Source organism: Theobroma cacao, chromosome 1 (assembly GCF_053813885.1).
Source record: "Theobroma cacao isolate CCN51 chromosome 1, ASM5381388v1, whole genome shotgun sequence".
Taxonomy (NCBI): Eukaryota; Viridiplantae; Streptophyta; class Magnoliopsida; order Malvales; family Malvaceae; genus Theobroma; species Theobroma cacao.
Window position 1 is genome coordinate 6,204,519 of NC_142639.1, and position 19,923 is coordinate 6,224,441.

Here is a 19,923-nt window from a genome sequence, read left to right on the forward strand (position 1 = left end):
ATTTGGGATCTTGATTTCTATAACGCCTCATTAGTGATGATAGTTGAACATGCGACTTCCCTTAGTTCGTTCCGGTTATATCTTGTAATCCTTTGTAACAGCTGCTCACACGATGCGAGGGCTATCTCACTCTCAGTTTCACAAGCTTGCAAATCCATTTTTTCTCTTTTGAGTATTAATATATTGCATTTGTTTGAGAGCAATTGATGTATTGCATTTTTTGAAACAATTATTATCAGTAGCAATTACAAAATGGATCATGTAAGCGATTTGGAACTGACCCAATGAGGAAGAGTGCAGTAAAAATGCAAGCAAACCGTACGTGTGCCTTGATTAATACTTTGAGCGATGAACTCTCTCAAGGTATTGAAACCGCAACGCTTAATCTCGACTATGTAATGGTTGACATCATTGATGCTCTGGTTAATCCCTTGGTCGTAACCATCGGAGAGGAGAAGTCTTGCCGATACCGAAGGGCTTCCAAATGATACACAAATGACTGAACTTTCGGGTTTTGAGTCGAGTCCATTCCATTTTCCTCTACTCTTTCGTAGCTTCAAAATGATTTCAGCAGATTTTTCCCATCCAAAGGGCCGATTCCAGCTAAATTGTACTTGTCAAGAGCTTTTATAGCCTCAACTTCTAATACATCGAAGGTGTTAAACTAGTGCTCTTGGATTGGTCTCTTGTTCAAGAATTCCAATGTGCTCTTTGTATGCTTGGAACGGCATATCAAGTGAATTTGGAGATCTGAAAAAAGGAAGGTAAGTCACGACAGGAAAGCAGTGGCAACCCCGAGATGTTTCGTCAAAAATGAGGGATCATTCATATCATTGCTAATGATCTTGTCATAGCCTCTGAAGCAATGATAATAGATGTTCAAAATACTGGCAAGTTGGTTCCAAAGGAGCGAGGCTGGGATATGAAACACGCGCCACCACAGCCACCCAAGGAACAAGAGTGCAGTGAATAATGTAAGTGAACTTGGTGCCTTGATTAATACTTTCAGCAAGAAACTCTTTCAAGGTTTGAGAACCGCAACGCTTAATCTCCATGTAATGGTGGACATCATCGCTAAGTTGAAAGCAATGGTCGAAGCCATCTGAGAAAGAGGCGTAGGTTAAGCCTTGGAGAGGGAAAGTTTTGTTCATGCGTTGGGTGGTAGGGTGAGATGATTGCCATTGCTTATTAGTCTCTTAGAATTTAAGGGAAGGATTACTGTGGCCTTTAACAGGAAATGTTACTAATAGGATTTGGGGTTGATATTTTTTGGTGAAAACGAATCAAAAATTTGTTATTCGTAGATATATTTTGAAAAAAAAGATGATTTCAAACTACCATTGCTTATAGTAGGTGCTGTGTTGGGCCATGCCCTTAGCCTTCACGGGCCGTTAAATAACAGAGCTAAGCTCTCGAATAGCCCATACACGTCACCTGATAATTTTAGTAGGCTGGCTGTGCTGGAAAAGGCACGGCCCAGAAAAAAAAAAAACAACTGTAGGAAGAAACAAGGAAGAGACACATGGCAAGAAATGAATTGGATGGTGAATTAATCGACGGCGGAAACTTAAGGCAAACCAACTCACGGCTCACTGATGGATTGCAGCACCATCAGCACAACCTTGCACACCGAGTCGTGAGATAGAGCGAGTCCTTGTAGTCTGATACTCAAAAACCCTAATCCAGTAAAACACAAGCAGAAGTTTGATTGAGTTCTCCGATCATGGCCTTCTCTACTCGTCTCGTCTCCAAATATCGTCAGGTATTTTTCCTTTATTCCAGATCTCCATCTAGGATTTCCTTAATTTCTCCTCTCTTTTTATTGTTAACCTTCATTTTATTCTCGGCTTCTCATTTAGGTCCTATTCAGATTCAGATTGTTTATTTTATTTATTCAGTTTATTCGCTTTTAGCTTATGTCCTTGACAGATCTGTGGAAACTTCATTGATGTATAGATTAATATGATTTAATTAAATATTTGTAATTTTATTTTCATTTTTGTCAAATGCCTATTAAGTTCGGGTATTTTGTCTAATATTTACTGAGAAATGTTGAAATAAAAAATATTTTTTCTTCCAGAAAAAAAGGCTTAGGTATAATGAGAAATATTAAGCCTGATAACTGCCACAACAGCGAAAATATTACTTGTAGAATTCCCATCTACATTGTTTTTAAGTTTTTTTTTCACTGTTATTTAATTTATTTTATTAACCTTGAAAATGTGATGTTTTATTTGTAACTGATGTTTGGCTGACATGTTGCCTTTTTTTTCTTTTTAATCTCTGGGTAATTTGTACAGCTATTTGGTAGTCAAGCTATTATGCGACAGGAGCATGCCATTCCAGTCCGTTTTTATGCCAAAGAGGCTGCTCCCGCTGCACTTAAGGGAGATCGTAAGTGCATATTGAGATGCTTGCTTTGCTTTGACATTAATTTGGAGTTTTTTGGTTTTTTACTACGCCCTTCTACTTTAGCTTGTAGTATGTATATAGAGCACTATAATTATTGCTCGTGTTTCTGTGGACCATATGTTTGTATGCTTCTTGCATATTTATAGATGTGATTTGATTTTCTATAAGCTTAGAGGTTTTGATGTTTTGATGCATATGTGGAAATGAAATGGGGCCAAATGTCTTTGTCATGTTTTGATGTTTTTATCATCTGTTGGTAGTAGATAATTGTTGATTGCTTAATGCTAACATGTAGAGTTTGGTTCTCATTAGTTCTTGATATTTTGTGTGGTTTACTTACAAATTTCCTGTTCTTTAATTAAAAAGAGATGTTGAAAGACATCTTTTTGGAGGTTAAGAAGAAATTTGAGACAGCATTGGGAATACTTAAGAAGGAGAAGATCACTATTGACCCAGATGACCCAGCTGCTGTATCTCAGTATGCAAAGGTTATGAAGACAGTTAGAGAGAAGTAAGTTTTGTCACTGTTTCGTTATTGACTTGTTCTACCATTCCTATGCTTTGGACATTTGCACATCTGTTTTTAGTAGTATAGATCAAATTGTGCTTGCTAGAACCTTGGAAAGGCAATAAGGTAGAAAAGGGGATTACTAGTGCTTCTTTGCCCCTGGCCCTGAATTTTTAGGCTACACTAGTGTTTTATTCCTGGCCTACAAGGAGCGGTCAATATCTGCACATCCCACTCCTCCCCCCCCCCCCCCCCCCCCCCCAAAAAAAAAAAAAAAAAAAAAAAAACTCATTCTTCATTAAAAAAAAATGGAGATTAGGAAAACACAAGAATAAATTACTTAATCTACTTTGAGAGATTAAATGAACGCCATTATCAAGTTTGGCTATAAAAATTTGTTATAGAAATAACATCAAAATTAACCTCTCTGAAACTCAGTAATTATGCAGCTCCCATATGCCTGTTTGAGATCTGTTGGATAACCCCTATATCGAAAGGGGGATTTTATAAAATGCAACTGCCTTCCCTATATATTGTTTACCAATGTTGAATTATAGCTTCTCCAGTGATTTGTTCTTTTATAATTTAAGTCAATAGGAAAATAATACACTGAAACTATATTTAATTAATTGCTTTGAAAACTGGTTTTATAAGCCTTGTTGAGCCAATCTTAATTTGACTAAAATTTAGTTGTTATTAAACTACTATAGGATTGGTTTTGAGCTTGTTTTTTTATTAAGGTAGCTGATCCCCAGCTTGGTTCATTTGCAGTCTTAACTAAATTGGTTTTTGATATGAATTCAAGGTTGCACAACTTCACTTCATAATTTTTCTTTTGAGGAACCACTTCATAAGTTTTAACAATAATCATAAGAGATTATACTTAAATGTGTGGCCAGTAAGCATTCTCTTATTATGCTTGTTCTATTCCGTTTTCTGACCTTATGTTATCATGTCACATTAAACAAGATAAAAATAGTGCAACGAAAGTGATATTCACATCCATGTCATTGGTTCATAATTTGTTGCCTCTAATATTTGTCCTTCCTGCAGGGCTGACTTGTTCTCAGAATCTCAACGGATCCAACACACCATCCAAACACGAACTCAAGGGATTCGCGATGCTCGGACATATTTATTGACACTGCAGGAAATAAGGATCAAGTATGTTTTACCCTACTTTTCAGTTAGTTTAGTATCATACATAAACCATTTTTTTTCTTATTTGGGAATGGGGTAGTTGAACCCAGCTCGTTGAGCAAAGAGATACATGCACCTCCAATTGAGCCAGATGCCTGGATGCTCATTTATAAATCCTTAATGTTGTAATGAATACCATATTTCATAGTTTAATTTTATGTGCCTGCTTTTTCTGCTAAGATGTAGCAGGTTTATGTGATTCTTGTTCTCATCAGTGTTTCTTCCCTTCTTTAAAAGAAGAATCAAAGTATAGCTTTCACCTAAGGAAAATTCTTGGAGTCTTGTTTTGCTTGAGATTGGTCCTTTTAGAGTTGAATTGAGCATGCATGCAATATAAAGAGCTGCTGCTGGCTAATTTCATATTTTTTTATCATGAACTCCGAGTATCATTTCAATGACACTCATATGTCCACATTGCACGATTAATCTGTTTACTTTATTTTATTTTATTTATTTCATTTATTTCATTTTCTACGTTTTCTAGGAGAGGACTTGTTGATGAACTTGGTATTGAGCCTATGATGATGGAGGCTTTGGAGAAAGTTGAAAAACAAATCAAGAAGCCACTTATGAGGGATGATAAGGAATCAATGTCTCTTCTCATGGCAGAGTTTGACAAGATTAATAAGAAGTAAGCATTCATTACAATATCTAAATATCTCTTCTTATTCTATTGCCATCAACTAGGATTTTCTGAATCTATTTTTTGAAAATAGGAATGGTAAGTATTCTTCGACTAAGAATTAGCAAGATTCATTATGGAATTCCTACAATGGTCTCATTGTGGAAAATATTGAATTTTTAAGCCATTTTTGCAAAGCATGTCAGCACACTCTGATCCATTTTCATAAAATGGTTGCTGGAGGTGCATCTATACTTTGTCTCGGTCCCTAAAGGAAAGTGGAGAGTTATGTTTTTGTCTAACTGTTTCTTTTACTAGGCTTGGAATTTCGAGGGAAAATCTGCCTAAGTATGAGGAAGAGTTGGAGCTCAAAATCGCCAAGGCACAATTGGAGGAGCTGAAGAAGGATGCCCTTGAAGCAATGGAAACACAAAAGAAGCGGTATGTTAAAATTCTTATGGTTTGCCTATTATAAATCTTTTTCCTTTGTCACATTATGATCTTTTATGAAGTAGCCCTGGGACTTTTGTCAGTTTGGTGGTTGGATGAAATTGGGTTCATAGGAGCATATCATGGGTCATAAAAATGGCCTTCAGTCATACTCATGTAACTTTTAAGCTGTCTTTTATGTTGAGGTTAATTTGGGAGAAATATCTTTACATGCAACGAGGGGACATTTCCAATTTTACTGTTCAGTATCAGAGAAACATGGTAGTTTGTTTAAAAAACTATGAGAAAAACATGGCATTTTTTGTCAAATGTCATACATCAAAACAGTTTAGAAGACCAAATCATTTATCGGTCTGGTATTTGCAGCCATATGTTAGATAAAATGTTATATTTGGATCATAGCATAAATTATGAAAATGTTTTTAATCTTTGTTGTGATAGAAACTGATGCATTTATTTTTCCTGTTAACAATTTTCTGTCTTCAGGGAGGAATTCAAGGATGAGCCAATGCCCGATGTTAAGTCTTTGGACATCCGGAACTTTCTCTGAAATTCAAATTCACTGGTGGTGTTCCAATTTGGGGGTTATTAATCAATGAGGTGGACAAGAACAAGTGTTCCGGAGTTGGGGAATACCTTTCTCATTATGCTATAATAATAAAAGAAGCAACTGGTCATTTGAGAGTGCACAACCAATTGATCTGAACGAGTTAAATGTTGTTTCATGTTTATGATTGAACTACATTCTACAACCGGCTCAGTAGTGGTAATCTTTTGTTAATGCACATGCTATTGAGTTATTTTGTTTCTTTAAACTAATTGTACGGATGATTTTTCGGCCATGATCTGCTTTCGTGCATCGTCGAATCATTGTAAATGGATAAGATATTGAGCTTGAAGGCAGAACCGTTTTACCTTGCGCCGTGCTAACAAAACTGGTTTACCCAAGAAGGGCGGGCAGTTTTTTTTTTTTTTTTTTGAATAGTAAGAAGGGCAGGTAGTTAATCGTAGCCACGGGTGTCGCCTACGCAAAGGGTGAGTAGCGTTGCTCCCCATGGATGGCAATGTTGGCTTGACAAAATTGGCCGAGTGCCAGCAATGGACGGTAATCTTATTACCCAATAATAATTACAACAAAATCAGCAATCCAGAAGGCATTTGGGACATCAGAATGTGATTAGCCAAAGCATTTGGGACATTAGTTATTTCCTTTTTCATATTAGCATTTGGCTTCAGAAAACACCAATTACAGTCATTATTCGGATTGTAGGTGGCTCCAGAAATTCAAACATGCATCCTTTTGGGAAAATTCCTGCATATGTAAACTGTTGGCCATTTTCGTTTCTTTTTCGACTTTACACATAACAGAATCATTCTATTTTTCTGGTGGTATCTGATAATAATTCCGAAAAGAATACAACTGCTAGGAAGAACTAAAAACCACAGCACAAAACTTTTATAATTCCCGCATTTGTGTACCTAAAATTTTGACCTTTGAACTGGCGTCCAACGATGTGAAAACCAATGTTAAGAATTAATATTTCTTCCAAAATTTTATGATATAATTAAGAATTAAGATAACAATAACTGAAGGCTCGATCCCTATTATTGTACCCAAAATCTGCACATCTTGATATGCTGGCCTGGCAAATAGTGAGAAATGCCGATGCGGTGTAACACTGGCAATATCTAACTCCCCCTCTGAAGAAGATATTCGCTCCTGGACACCTTTAGACAAGCCATGATGACTACAGTCTCTATACGTGATTCTTTTGGTCCTGGTAACTATGATTTTCTCTTCTTGTTTGATTTGGCGCCGCGGTCGTCTTTACCTCTCTTTTTCCCAGTCTTATTAGATTCCTTCTGCTTCCCATGCTTCTCCACTCCACTTCTGCTGGATTTCACACTGATGAGACCACCTGAAAACATCTTTTCACCATTTTGCAACGCAATCTCGAGATCAGCTTCTCTGCCTTCAATGGCATATTGTTGGAGGAACTCGGGATTTAACAGACCATCTGTCTTGGCTTTCATTTCCGCCTGTAGAGGCATCAGGTTAGATCATAAAAGAGAAAGAACCCATAGGGAAGAAAGAAAAAAAAAGAACAGCACAACACAGTGCATGGACCATACCTCAACTTTCTTTGCAGCATCATTGAGGTCCTCATCCACAGAGATACTAAGAGGTTCCAGCACTCTCTGAAAGCCAAAAAGGACCAACATTTATAAATAAAATAGCGATGACAAACACCAGCTATCAATAAGAGACAAGCAGGATAGGGATTTGGAATAATTTTTCCAAATAGTGGCATAAATTACAAGTTAACATCAGGACTTACCTCTTTTAGTCGAGGTAAGGCAGAATCAATCTCCTTGGATGCAATTCTGTATAAATATTTGTAGAGCTTTATCATAACCTTCTTAAATTGTGATAATATCTGTTGCCTTTCTAGTTTTTTCATTTGTTCCTGCAAGATAACAGTTCATTAATTTGAAAATCTACCTGGCTGTGTACATAAGCATCAAGCAAACAAGTTAAGAATCAAACCTCAACATAAGAGACATCCTGATTCTGCAAGCCCATGCAAAACAAAATAGAGGCCTGAACATATGATAAAGTAACTGGGATCTTCTCTTGGAAATATAGATGTGCAAGGTTCGACACTAGGTCAGAAATCTGAAAAGGGAAACACAAATACTTTAAAATGCAAAACTCCCCTGAATAGATGGGAAATAAAGACAACATCTTGGTATGTATCCCTTGGAGTCTCAGCACAATATGCTACTAGCCAGCAGGATTACTGTCCCAAACAACTAAAGAAATAAAATAAATCCTAGGCATACGATTCAATATTAAGTGCAGACGCCAACATTTGCTATTGGAATCATTACCGCGAGGTAGTCAATCAGATTATTTGTATAATCTTTTAGCCGCCCCATATCATATGGTGATAAAAGAGTATTAATTAACTTTGAAAATCCATCTGAGGTGGAAGCCGTAGGCTCTATATCTGTAAAGTCAATCTTTGGGTCCAGGACACTGAAAGATTAAAGAGTAGAATCAGCATATTAAATGAGATAAATCTAATTTTCAGGGGATAATATTTGAACACTGACCTCAAAGCAAGTTTATATTCCATGTTATGGAAATGATGGCTTAAATTTCTACTGAACTTTAGCCTGAATTCTGAGACAGTTGAGGGAAATAAAATCAAGCTGGGAACTTCATATTAAAGCTTGGACAAGAAAACATTCTTATTAAAATAAAATGGACTTGCCCTGGTAAAATGGACTGAAGAAACCCCATTCATCAGATCCGCTGACCTCAAAATCATCATTGTTTAGTGGTTTAAGGACCATACATGTATGTTCACCAGTCACATTATTCTGTTCCAGTAAAGAGGGGAAATTATCAGATTTCCAATTGATCCTCCAATCAGAGGTAAGATATAATGCACATACGATTTAACATGGGTAAAAGAAACAAGTAGGGGAAAGATCATCTCAACTGGAATCTGGCATATGTAGAATGGAGCAAATTTGTGTTTCTTCCAGAAGCGAAAAAGGTCTAAGGTAAGCCCAAAGGAGACCCCAAGGTAATGGAGCTTCTCAGGTTGGCGTTCACGCAGATGTACAAGCAAAGGTGGAAGATCAGTCCTAGGTTTAATATTTTCTTCCAACAAAGAGACCTGTAAATACGAATTCATCAGTTATGCATCAAACCTTAAAACGTATAACTTTCATAAAAAAATCAAAAACCTGGAAAGTTATCAAGAACAGAAGACTCATGCAACCAGTAAAAAAGAAGGCTTTGAAATCTATGAAGCCACAATTTTCATTTGTATCCAGTTCTAAGAGAAATGTCCCTTAGATCACCCAAATCCCAAATCCCTAGTATTGTTTTGGGTGGAGTGCTTGAACTTAAAACCCAATAAATGAGAAGTGGCATATTAATGCCCAACATGATGAAATAATCATGTGAAAGAAACTTGGTTGTACGAATAATCCATTGTCGAACTGCTATATATTACTCAAAATGAACAGTCAGTACAAGTATGCTACTAAGGAGAAAAAAAAAACCTTGCAACATCAAAGATTGGAATATTTCCGTAAAATGATGTGAATATGTTTTGATTCACACAAGGTCTGCGGCAAAGTTTCTCCTAAGTACTAGGCAAAATAAAATCAATAAGAACTATGAGATAAAGCTTTCTTCAGACAACAAACCTTCTCTGCTGCCTCAGTGAGTCTGAGTTGTGGTCCTTGTGGAGTCTCAGCATCTTCAAAATCTAGCTCAGAAATAGAAGTCAATTGTCCTTCATAGTATCTGCAGACAGTGGAACTTATTTTTAAACATGTCATCTATTAAATGTCTTGACAGTTTAATTGTTAAAAAACAAACTGAAAGTAGAATACTCATAAATACAAAAAAAAAAAAAAAACTGTTTTAACATAGTATAATGCTTATCAAGTTCAATTGTTTATTTTTGCAGTTTCTCCTGTTCACTGCATGTGCCAGACTGGGTAGTATTATTTGTCAGCATAAGACACATCATTTCAATCAACTAATCCTCCCTACAATTTACTTCTTTCTATAAAGAGTAGGACACTCTCCCAAGTTTAGATATCGCACTTGGAACCCACACATACAAGGTCAAGTGACTAATATCTCTATTAGTTATGCAGGAAGGTTAGAGCACTGTACAGCACTCTTATACATGTTTTTATTAGCAATGACAATACATGATCTTAAAAGATGGAGAAGTGTGACATGCATTGCACAGCTGGCATAAAACAAAACTTGACTAGACTGAAAGAGGAATATGTTAAAGCTGTATGTACCTTGTTAAGAGTTCCACAGCAGCAGAACCATATCCAAGCTGCAACAAACCCAATAATAAAGATATAAATTGTTAATGAGAATCAAGACAACCAAACATGATAAGGTATGCAAAAATCAGAAAATTACCCTCATTGCACTGGGATGGGTGGCAATACGAACAATGCGAGCACCTGAAAGACTTGGGAAAACAGCATCTCGAAACTGCTCACAGAATTTCCATGGTATTTGATCTCCATGAGGTTGATAGCCATCACTTAAGCTTTTGATTGCAGATTTACGAGATATTTGACCTTCAAGAGAGACCTGTGATAAATGCAGATACACAAGGCTTTGACATAAGAATTCAAACATTGTCAATGTCTATACCCATTAATAAGGTCATTATATACACAGCTGATAACTGTACTGCTCATAACATTATATAAATAGTCATTTTTCTAATAAGTCTAAAACTTCCAATTCTCTAATATATTACTGCAGTAAATCTGTAGCAACAACAACATCATCAGACCAATTGCAACTAGAAAGATTTGCCAACTTATTCAAAAAATTATGGGCAAAAAATGGTCTCAAAGAATACACAGTAAATCAGTAATAGCAGCAGGTGGTTCATACTATCAAAATTCTAAAACATCAACATACTTAGCAAAACAACCAAGCAAGATGAAGAACTTGAATGGCACAAATTATCCTTGAATATTAAGATAGACAACACAACAATAGAAAGAAATTTGTTAGAGTTTCAGATAACAAAGATGCAGACCTGGATAACGCACAAAATATCAGGAAGCTGATTTTTTGATTCATCAACAGGGCCTGTATTAAAATAAGTTACAAGAAGTCTATTCCAAGCTTGTATAGAAAAGTAAAAAATACCTAAAAGCAGAGCAAACATACCTAGTAACACAAATAAATGGTGAGCTGGAGCATCAGCCATTAGTTGTAGATCATTCGGGGAATTTTTATAGTGAGAAGAAACATATAGGGCCATCATCCGCTGCAAGTATAAGACATATTAGCATCCTTTTCATTTCAAAGTAATGTTAAGTGCGTTTCAATTGTAAATTGCATCTGATCACCTGCAAAAATAATTCGCTATCTTTGTGATAAGAAAAAAGTGTATCCCGATTAACATAGTAGAGATCGCATTCACTGGGTGGAGGTAACCTAATTACAAATCGGTAAACATAAAGGAAATCAGTCCAGAAATTAATAAAAATGGAGGCAGTATTAACTCCATATGAGAATAATAAAACAATCCAAACCTGCTGATACTGGGTACAGAATTTGTAACATCAAGGCAAAGTAAAGCATTAAGCCAGGATTCTATAGGATCAGCAGAAGCATATCTGATTGACTCACTAAGTTCAATCTTTTTAAAAAGACGACCTGCATTAAAAAGGCAATTGAGAAGTCAGCCAGTTGCTAGAGAACACAAACTGCAATCACACACATCAACTACAACTGAATATTGACAAAAACTAGAAGCAAAACTGCCAGCCCTACATTCACATAGCACTCACATGCATAATATTTGTTCATACAACTAATTATGTCAAGTAAAGCTCAGAAATACCAGAAAGGGAGCCCTCAGCGCCCTTAGACATCTGGCTTTGCTCTTCCAATTGCTGCAGAAGTTTGAGGGATAAAGACCGACCAGTACCTTCATAGCTTTAAATGGGATAAAAAACAATTGGAATCAAGTCAAATTCATATAGCACTGAACTAAAGATTGCATTGAACATGCTTAAAAGAAAATTTTCAAGGATGCAAATTACTACATATTACAAACTAATCATACCCATTTACAGTTGATGAAAGGAAGACCAAGTAAGGACCAAGCAAGGACTTTACAACAGGTAATGGTATAGCTGCTGCTTCATCAACAACAAGAAGCTCAACTTGGGAGAGCTTTTCATGTTCATGTGGCTGTATATACTGCAACGCCAGGGCAGAAAAAACAAAAAACAGATTTATTAGAACTAAGCATGTGGAACTAGTCTCACATTCAACAATAAAATCTAGCAGTATATGCACATGGTAAAAATGATTAAATTCATCCATGTCTTTTCAACCTGAATTGTTTGTCTATGCTGCTTATAAATATTGATTCGCACAGTTGCTTTCTTAAACTCAGGATTCACACTCTTCACAACATCATAATCGATGTGTTCCTGAAAACGAAAGGTTAAAGCAGTAAGTTGAAAAGATATGAAAACAAACAATAAAATATACTTATACAATAACTAATAGATATAACCAGGGAAACCATTGAAAAAGATATGGAGTAATGCAAATTATTTATCAATAACTTCTCTTCTTTAAAAGCTTAAAAAAAAAGCAGGGTTGATACTTATATGGAGCTTAACATTTTCCAGACTTAGGTTGCAAAAAGAAAAAAAATGCAATGCAGATATCATAAAATAATTTGAACTTAATCACCCAAAAGCCAAGTGATAGCAAACTCAACCTACAAACTACAACTTCTTTGGACAGACCAGGGTTCAAGAGTGGGTGCCCAACAGATTGCAAAAACATGTTCTTCACAATAAACATTGTCAGAAAAACTAAAGCTGAATTATGATAATCGAGTAAAACTTCACATAAAACAATGTCAAATTTGGAAAAGAAAGAGTCTCCTACTGGTATGCTTAATTTTGGAGCAAAGAAACACACCATCTGTTCTAAGATTCTATGAATGTACTTGCAACAAACAAAGCTAAAAGCAGTTTAATTACAAATAGTCAGACAAGCATGAAAGAAATAAGAGTTGAGCACATATGCACACACACAAGCTTGTGAACATGAACACAGATGAGTGAAGAGAGACCGTACCTTATATTCAATAGCATCAAACCCCTTGCACACAAATTCAAACAAGGTTTTTAAGTTCTCAGGACTAGGTGCCGTTACAAAAATATTCGAATACCTATTGGAATAAGTTGTCTCATTAGATTAAACAAATATCAACAAAAAATAAGAAAAAGGAAAACATCAATTAAGAACAAAAAAAATACTAACGTAATTCAAAAATCTTACCCAGCAGCAACAGCACCAGCAATTGCTAACCCAAGTGCAGCTGATTTCCCACGGCCACGAGCAGCAAGCAAAGCAACTGTGCTGCGCAGATTCTTGTCCAAAATTGCATCAAGAAATGTAATGACAGCTTTTCCCTACCCAAACATAAAAATATAACAATCCACCAAATAATCCACAAAAAATTAGTCAAATTAGTGTGCCACATGCAAAAAATAATAAAGTAGGTACATTCCAACCTGATCCAGTGTACAACACTTCTTTATCAAAGGACCAACAGGAAAATCCTCATTCAATTCTTCTTTTAAATTCTTCAGCTCCCGTTCAGCTTCTGACAGCCCTTCTGAGTCCTTAATTGCCAATCAGAGACAGAAGCAGGTTATTAGCATAGAAATGCCTTCACATTCCCCCATGAATTTGCCAACTTATGATGAAATGTGGTGGGAAAACAAAAGTTTACATCAAAGATTTGCACTGTACTATGACAAATGTTTGCACTTTCTAGAATGATGCTGCATGGTAGAAAACACTTGAAAATATTTCCACACACAGAATTTACCCCACAACCTCTGAGAAGTTAGAGAAGCTGGAAAATTACCTCATTAACTGGAACTGGGTTTATTGATTTTATATGAGATGAAATTGGTAAAATATTTAGCTCATCATCCATGACCACACATGCTTTGCATGATGCAAGTGATAATAAAAAACGTTCATTAAAGCGCCCAGCAGCTTCAGAGTGGGACTCTGTACGGTACCGCTCATGAACATCCTGAATCAGCAAGCTTTCTATAAGAAATCACTATGATAGTTTGAGAACAAATACAATTGAATATAAGAACCAGCAGGTTAACAAGTGTAAGCAATGTAGAGGAAAAAAATGACAGTATTGTCAATACAATTATCAAATACTGCAGATTTCAATACACTATCCAAAGGTAAGAGAATGAGTCAAATGGGACAAATCTGAATCTAGAACTTCAAGATAACATGCAATTCAAATAACAAGGTAGTTGAAGAAGAATTCATTTCCAGATAAGAAGAACTTTAGATATTGAAATCATGATCATAAACTAAAATACTGATAAGCCAACCTAACTCATAGAAAGCTTTATCATTGAATGAAAGTAGAAGTCCTTTACATATATTTGGACCAGTAAGATGCTGACATCCTTCACCCCCCCCCCCCCCCCCCCCCCACCCCCCAAAACACCAAAAAAAAAAAGAAGGCAAAACACTGGTTCGTAGTCAAGTAATATCAATCCCAGATAAATAATTTAGCAAATTTAGGACTAGTAATCTCAAAGCACTGTAGAAATTAAAAATGACAGCAAATGAAACATGGTATTATAAGCCAATTCCTACATTTTTCTTTTGACAACCATAAAAAATCAAAGCAGTTTAGCAGTAGGCGAAAATAACTCATACCATAACCATGGTGCAAAGACTGGTCAGTGAAGAAAGAGAACGGAGAAGCAATACAATTAATCCACCACCCTGCACCGTCTCTATTGTTCTGGCCAGAAGATTTGGCGTCAGAGCCTCAAAATCCTAACATCAAAGCAAAAGCAAACAATTTTAAGGAAATGTAGGACAGAAAAAATGTATCCAATTGAATCAAAACAAAATACAATAAAAAGGCTACCTGTAATATACACAGTCCAAAAGTATTTCCAAGAATTCTCTCTGAATCCTTGTACAAGCAATATGTTAATCCTCCAGTTTCAACAAAAAGCGAAAAAGGATCAACTTTCTCAGGATCTAGCAGCCCTCTCTGCATTAACTTTTTGATCTGTTTTGCACGTTTTTTCTTGTGACTGCATCATCATAATCACCACAATCATCACTTACATGCTTCAAATCCTCAAGAAAGTTCATTAAAATAGCACAACCATCAAATTAACATTCGTTGCAAACTAAAATTTAAAAAAATTAGTCCATTTGATTGTTACTTTTATTACGTTTTTTTACTTCCATAAACAATAAGCAAAAATTAAGTAGCAAAAGTGTCTAACAAAAAGTAAGATACAAATATAAATTCAAATAAGAAAGGAACCTGCTGAGTTCAAGTTTGTCTTTGTAGCACCATAAAACAGTCGGCCTGGATTTAATTACAGCCTTACTTAACATGTAGTGAAGATTCACAATCTGCAAAAACAATTTAAAACTTTGAAATTAGCAACGAAATCACGCTCCGTTTGGTTCCTGAGGTACTTTACAAAGTCCTTTTTTTACAAAAAAAAAAAGAAGAAGCGAAAACACAAGAGAGAAAAAGAAAGAGAAAAGAGAAGGAAAATGGAGGTGCCTGGTCACGAGACTTGTCGCCGATGATGACGAACATGGAACGGTGGCGAGTTTTGACGCCATTTTCGATGAGAGTTCTGATGCGTTCATCTACCTTCTTCCTCATTCTCTTTCCTGGCCTGGTTTTTTTTTTTTTTTTTGCTTTTTGGTCTTTTCTGCTCTTAGGGTTTATGAAGAGCAAGATTTTGGGTGCTAGGCTTTGGCAGTTTATCAATTTTGTAAAAATAATTTTTGAGGGTAAAATAGAAAATATAACAGCATTCCTATTTTTTTAGATAAAATAGAAACTATAACATAATTAATCATCCAATCTCATGGGGTAAAATAATTAGTTTTATAGGATTGAATTATCATACATTAAGAGAATGATTAATCTTTTTTGCAATCCAATCCTCCTTGTTAAGTGCACAAAATAAGATACTAAAATCCATCTATTCTTTGTTCCATGTGGTACCTTCCCAACCTAATTGTTTTTTTATTATTTTTTCCTTTTTTGTTTTTCTTTTATTTTCCTTTTTCCCTTCCTTTTATTTCTTTGTTTTTATTTTATTTTATTTTACTTTCCTTTCCTTTATAAAAAGAAAGGCAAGAAAAAGGAAGATAAAAAAATTTTGTTTATTTTTTAAGAAAAGAGAAAAAAAAATCTACAATCTATTAAATTTGGTTTTGAGAATTTATCTTTCCAAAACTCAATTGATTCTTTTTATACACTTTTTTAGGGAGAAAAAGGGAAATTAGGAAAAAAAAGAGAGAAATGTAAAAAATAATTAGGATATGCAAAAAATAAATATAAGTATATAATTAGGAAAATATGATTTTTTCCCTTTTACTTTAATTTTTTCGCTCTTTCTTTTTCTTTTTCTTCCTTTCTTTTCCTTCTCTCATTTTTTCTAATATAAAATAAATTATGATCATAACAACCTATAATAATTGGGCTGAGAAGTTCCATGGAACTGGAAGTGCAGCAGCTTAAAACCTCAATTTCTTTTCTTTTCTTTTATTTTTAAAAATTATAAAATGGAAAATTTTAAAAATTATCAGAAAAGCAAATAAAATGAGGTTTTTTTTTTAAGTTTAATTTATAAAAACAAGGAAAGGACTTGAAAGTATGGAATGAAATAAGTTGAGCGTGCCGGACTGAACATAATTAAGAGGCCTCTGGTCTTTACTTGAGCGGACAAACGAGCAATCTTTTCTAGTGTTACAATCATTTCACTTCTTCCACTTCTGTCTCTCCAAAATGTGTTCAATCAAAGCTTACTCTTTCATCTCTCAAACAGAATTGCCTTATCCCACTCCCAAATTTCCCAACCATAGACCCTGCAAAACCCTGAACCCACTATTCACCAATCCACTCCCTTTCCATAAACCAAACTCCCTGCCTTTCCGAACAACCAAACTTTATATTTCCCTCAACCCCACTTCAATTTTCCGAACCAAAACCTCTTCTGTCTCTCCCAAGAATCAGTTTTTCAAATCTTTATCAGAAAAAATTGTTGTTTTCCTCGTTGGGTCTTTCATTTTTATGGGGTGCTTCAATGCTAGACCATGTTTGGCTCTACCTGCTCAAACAACTACCAGTTCTAGAGCGAATTTAGAGGGAGAGAAGGAAACCCAGAAAGGGAAAAGTGAGGAAGAGGAGAGGTACGAGAAGGTTTTGGAGAAAGAGCCTGGAAATGTTGAAGCCTTGAAGGTGGTTTTGTATGGGAAGATGAGGAAAGGGAAGACTAAAGAAGCTGTGGAATGTGTGGAGAAGTTGATTGATATCGAGCCAAATGAGGTTGAATGGAGGCTATTGCAGGCCCTTTGTTATGAGATGATGGGCCAGCTCAGCAAGGCTAAAAGACTGTTCAAAGAAATATTGGAGGAGAGGCCTCTTTTGCTCAGAGCTTTGCATGTAAAGTTCTCAACTTGGCACTTTGATTTCAGCTTATAGTTATTACATGGTTTCTATGTTAGTGCACTACCTGTGTTCCGTAGTTTTTAGAAGTCACCTAAATACAATACATGGACAAACATTTTACTTCAAGCCATTGATCTTATGGAGGCCTTGTGAAGTTCGAGTTATGTAGATGAGGTGAATTACTTTTCCAGACTATGTGATTGTCTGAGAAAGATGACCTGTGTCTAAAGTTATCTCAATTAGTTAAATATGTGCCAATACTATGCTTCTTAATAATATCCTTATCGTAGTTTTGGCTTAATGACAAGGAGCTTATATGTTTTGAGAATGAATTATTGAATTGAATATGTCATATGCCATCTGTGCACATTATGAAACTCGAGTTTCTCCAGCTTGAGCAGATATTTGATTTTTCTTGAATAATCCTAGTTCAAATCCACTATGCTAACCTCGGTGAACCATTTCAAGGATTATTAATAATCTTAGAATATATCCTGCTGATTGATGTTTGAAATTATGTATTTAAGAGTAAGTTGTTGGGAACTATCTATGGAAAAGGTGTCTGGTTTGACACCAGAACAAATTTATTGGTTACAGCAAAGGTAAGTTCTGAATATCTGTTGGTTCTGTCAGTAACTGCTAGTATTCAATATTATGCTGAAAGATCATAACTTCCAAGTATTCTGAAAGCTGGAAATTGTATAATTCTGCTTATGCTCTTACTACCTCGTTAATTGGTTTTGCATGGGTATTATAGTTTGAATCATCATCTGGGTAGGTATGATATGATCTGAGTACCTTCCTTGTTTCTTAAAAAATGTCATTTCTTTATCTTTGAAGCATACTTCATTTGAAACTGAATCTAGGTTACCAGTCGCTATTCAATGCCACCTTCAAATACTGTTGCCTGTATTAGCAGATTACCCTTTCTAGCTGTCTACATGTAAGTCTTGCAACATTATGGGAGCATAATTTTCTATTCATGGATGCAGGAACTTTTGTTTGCTTCCTAATATTGTCAATTGTATGCATGGATTTAATTTTTTGTGTAAGTACTAACTCTTGTTTGGGTAGTGCTTTTCCATTCATATGAAACAACAGCTATTGGGTTTTTGTTCCAATAGGAAGGATTTGTGCTATTTCTTTAGTTCAAATCTTACCAAGGAAAGTCAGAAAGGAAAAAAGAACAAGAATTCTACTACTATTACTTAAAAGTCTACTGTTTTTACAGGGTCTGGCTGTGGTGATGCACAAAAACCATGAAGGTCCAGCTGTCTTTGAGAGGCTTAATGAAGCTCTAGAAGTTGCCCTGCGTGAAAAGAGAGTCACCGAGGAAAGAAACATAAGAATTTTAATTGCACAAATGCATGTTGTGAAGGTGACTTGTTAGTCTATCCTAGCTGCTCAAATTTGAGAGAACTCCCAGACTTTTAGTGTTGAAAATATCTCTTTTTGTTTTTTTCCCAGGGTGGCGGAAAGGGAGGAACTAGATTAATATTTGTTTATATTTCTAAACAGGCAGGGAAAAAAAACCTTGGAAAGTAAAATTGAATTTTAGCAAGACTTGGGAACAAAAGAAATTGTATTGTTTTATACAATGGCTCATTGCTTTTATTAAATCTCTCATCATCATTAACTTGTGAATACTTGTATGCCTTGCAGGGGGAATTGGAGGAGGGGCTGAAGAAATTTCAAGATTTGATGAATGATAATCCTCGAGATTTTCGGCCATATCTTTGCCAGGTGAAGTTTTTTAGGTGTATCAAGTATTCTAGCTGCTGCTAACTAGTAGCAGGCCTAAGGCCTCGAAGACTCTCTTTTGTTGTCCTTTAGGAAAAGCTTTATGTAGGCATGACACTTTGTCTTGGACAAAAATCGTCATAAGCTGATTTTTTTTTAAATGGATCTTAAGCAGAGTCAAATGTAATATATACTACTTTTTTATAGAACCACTACTAGTAAATGGCTAATTGTGGGAATATGTGGCAGGGAATTATCTATAGTTTACTTGACAAGAAGAAGGAAGCAGCTGAACAGTTTGAGATATATCAGAGTCTAGTACCGGAAGAATTTCCACAAAGATGTTTCCTTGATGATGTTGTATTGGCAGCAAAAACCAAATCTCACGAATGGCTCCAGAAGGAGTTGGAAGCTGAATTCTCATACAAGAAGAGAAGAGCGGCAAATGTAACTTAGGTGGTAGGTTTTCCTCCTCATAATTCTGGTGAACAGTTCTACAAACAGAAAGGAAGCATGGAATTTGGATAGCAATGTTCAGAGTGGTTTGCATGCTGGTGTTCATCTGCATATGAATGCCAGGGGTTTGCAACTTTCAACCAATCGCATCTGGACTTTTGAACTAATCATGTGGGAATATGCAGTTAGATGTATTTACGGAATTTGATCTTCTTTTTCCATTTTTGTTGCTTACTTTTTAGTAGAAGGCCCATTGTTGTCCCCTCCAAATAATGTTAGCAGAGTTTTGATTTTTTTTTTCTTTAATAATTTTTTAATCATGTTTATAGTATGTTTAAAAGTTTATCCCTCGCTACCCTTTGTGGAGCAATAATAAAAATGTGGAAAGCAAAATTATCAAAGCAATTTGTTTAAGTTTTAGATTATAACTTTATATATCATGGACGAGA

General features: G+C 35.5%; 3 protein-coding genes and 1 pseudogene across 3 annotated transcripts; 2 read left to right on the top strand and 2 right to left on the bottom strand.

The window, feature by feature from the left end:
• Positions 1 to 240: 240 nt before the first annotated feature.
• Positions 241 to 1,262, bottom strand: LOC18611696 (UDP-glycosyltransferase 75C1-like; annotated as a pseudogene).
• A 320-nt stretch (positions 1,263 to 1,582) lies between these two features.
• On the top strand, positions 1,583 to 6,098 carry MGP1 (MALE GAMETOPHYTE DEFECTIVE 1). Its single transcript, XM_007048087.3, has 7 exons — positions 1,583 to 1,762; positions 2,301 to 2,394; positions 2,779 to 2,923; positions 3,974 to 4,084; positions 4,605 to 4,751; positions 5,061 to 5,183; positions 5,679 to 6,098. Exons 1-7 carry the CDS (start codon positions 1,724 to 1,726, stop codon positions 5,740 to 5,742), a joined length of 723 nt encoding a protein of 240 aa, XP_007048149.2. The 5' UTR covers positions 1,583 to 1,723; the 3' UTR covers positions 5,743 to 6,098.
• A 448-nt stretch (positions 6,099 to 6,546) lies between these two features.
• Positions 6,547 to 15,606, bottom strand: LOC18611698 (GNAT acetyltransferase (DUF699)). Its single transcript, XM_007048088.3, has 26 exons — positions 15,377 to 15,606; positions 15,128 to 15,219; positions 14,717 to 14,888; positions 14,500 to 14,622; positions 13,670 to 13,843; positions 13,311 to 13,421; positions 13,075 to 13,208; positions 12,871 to 12,964; positions 12,111 to 12,209; positions 11,837 to 11,973; positions 11,612 to 11,706; positions 11,301 to 11,424; positions 11,115 to 11,202; positions 10,933 to 11,032; positions 10,799 to 10,851; positions 10,162 to 10,338; positions 10,035 to 10,072; positions 9,420 to 9,519; positions 8,702 to 8,881; positions 8,471 to 8,579; positions 8,310 to 8,379; positions 8,085 to 8,232; positions 7,741 to 7,869; positions 7,532 to 7,660; positions 7,326 to 7,391; positions 6,547 to 7,232 (listed from the first exon to the last, which is right to left on the bottom strand). Exons 1-26 carry the CDS (start codon positions 15,479 to 15,481, stop codon positions 6,978 to 6,980), a joined length of 3,102 nt encoding a protein of 1,033 aa, XP_007048150.3. The 5' UTR covers positions 15,482 to 15,606; the 3' UTR covers positions 6,547 to 6,977.
• Positions 15,607 to 16,483: 877 nt separating this feature from the next.
• On the top strand, positions 16,484 to 19,879 carry LOC18611699 (Tetratricopeptide repeat (TPR)-like superfamily protein). The gene is made up of 4 exons (XM_007048092.3): positions 16,484 to 17,272; positions 18,510 to 18,656; positions 18,941 to 19,021; positions 19,268 to 19,879. Exons 1-4 carry the CDS (start codon positions 16,616 to 16,618, stop codon positions 19,472 to 19,474), a joined length of 1,092 nt encoding a protein of 363 aa, XP_007048154.3. The 5' UTR covers positions 16,484 to 16,615; the 3' UTR covers positions 19,475 to 19,879.
• The last annotated feature ends 44 nt before the right edge of the window (positions 19,880 to 19,923 follow it).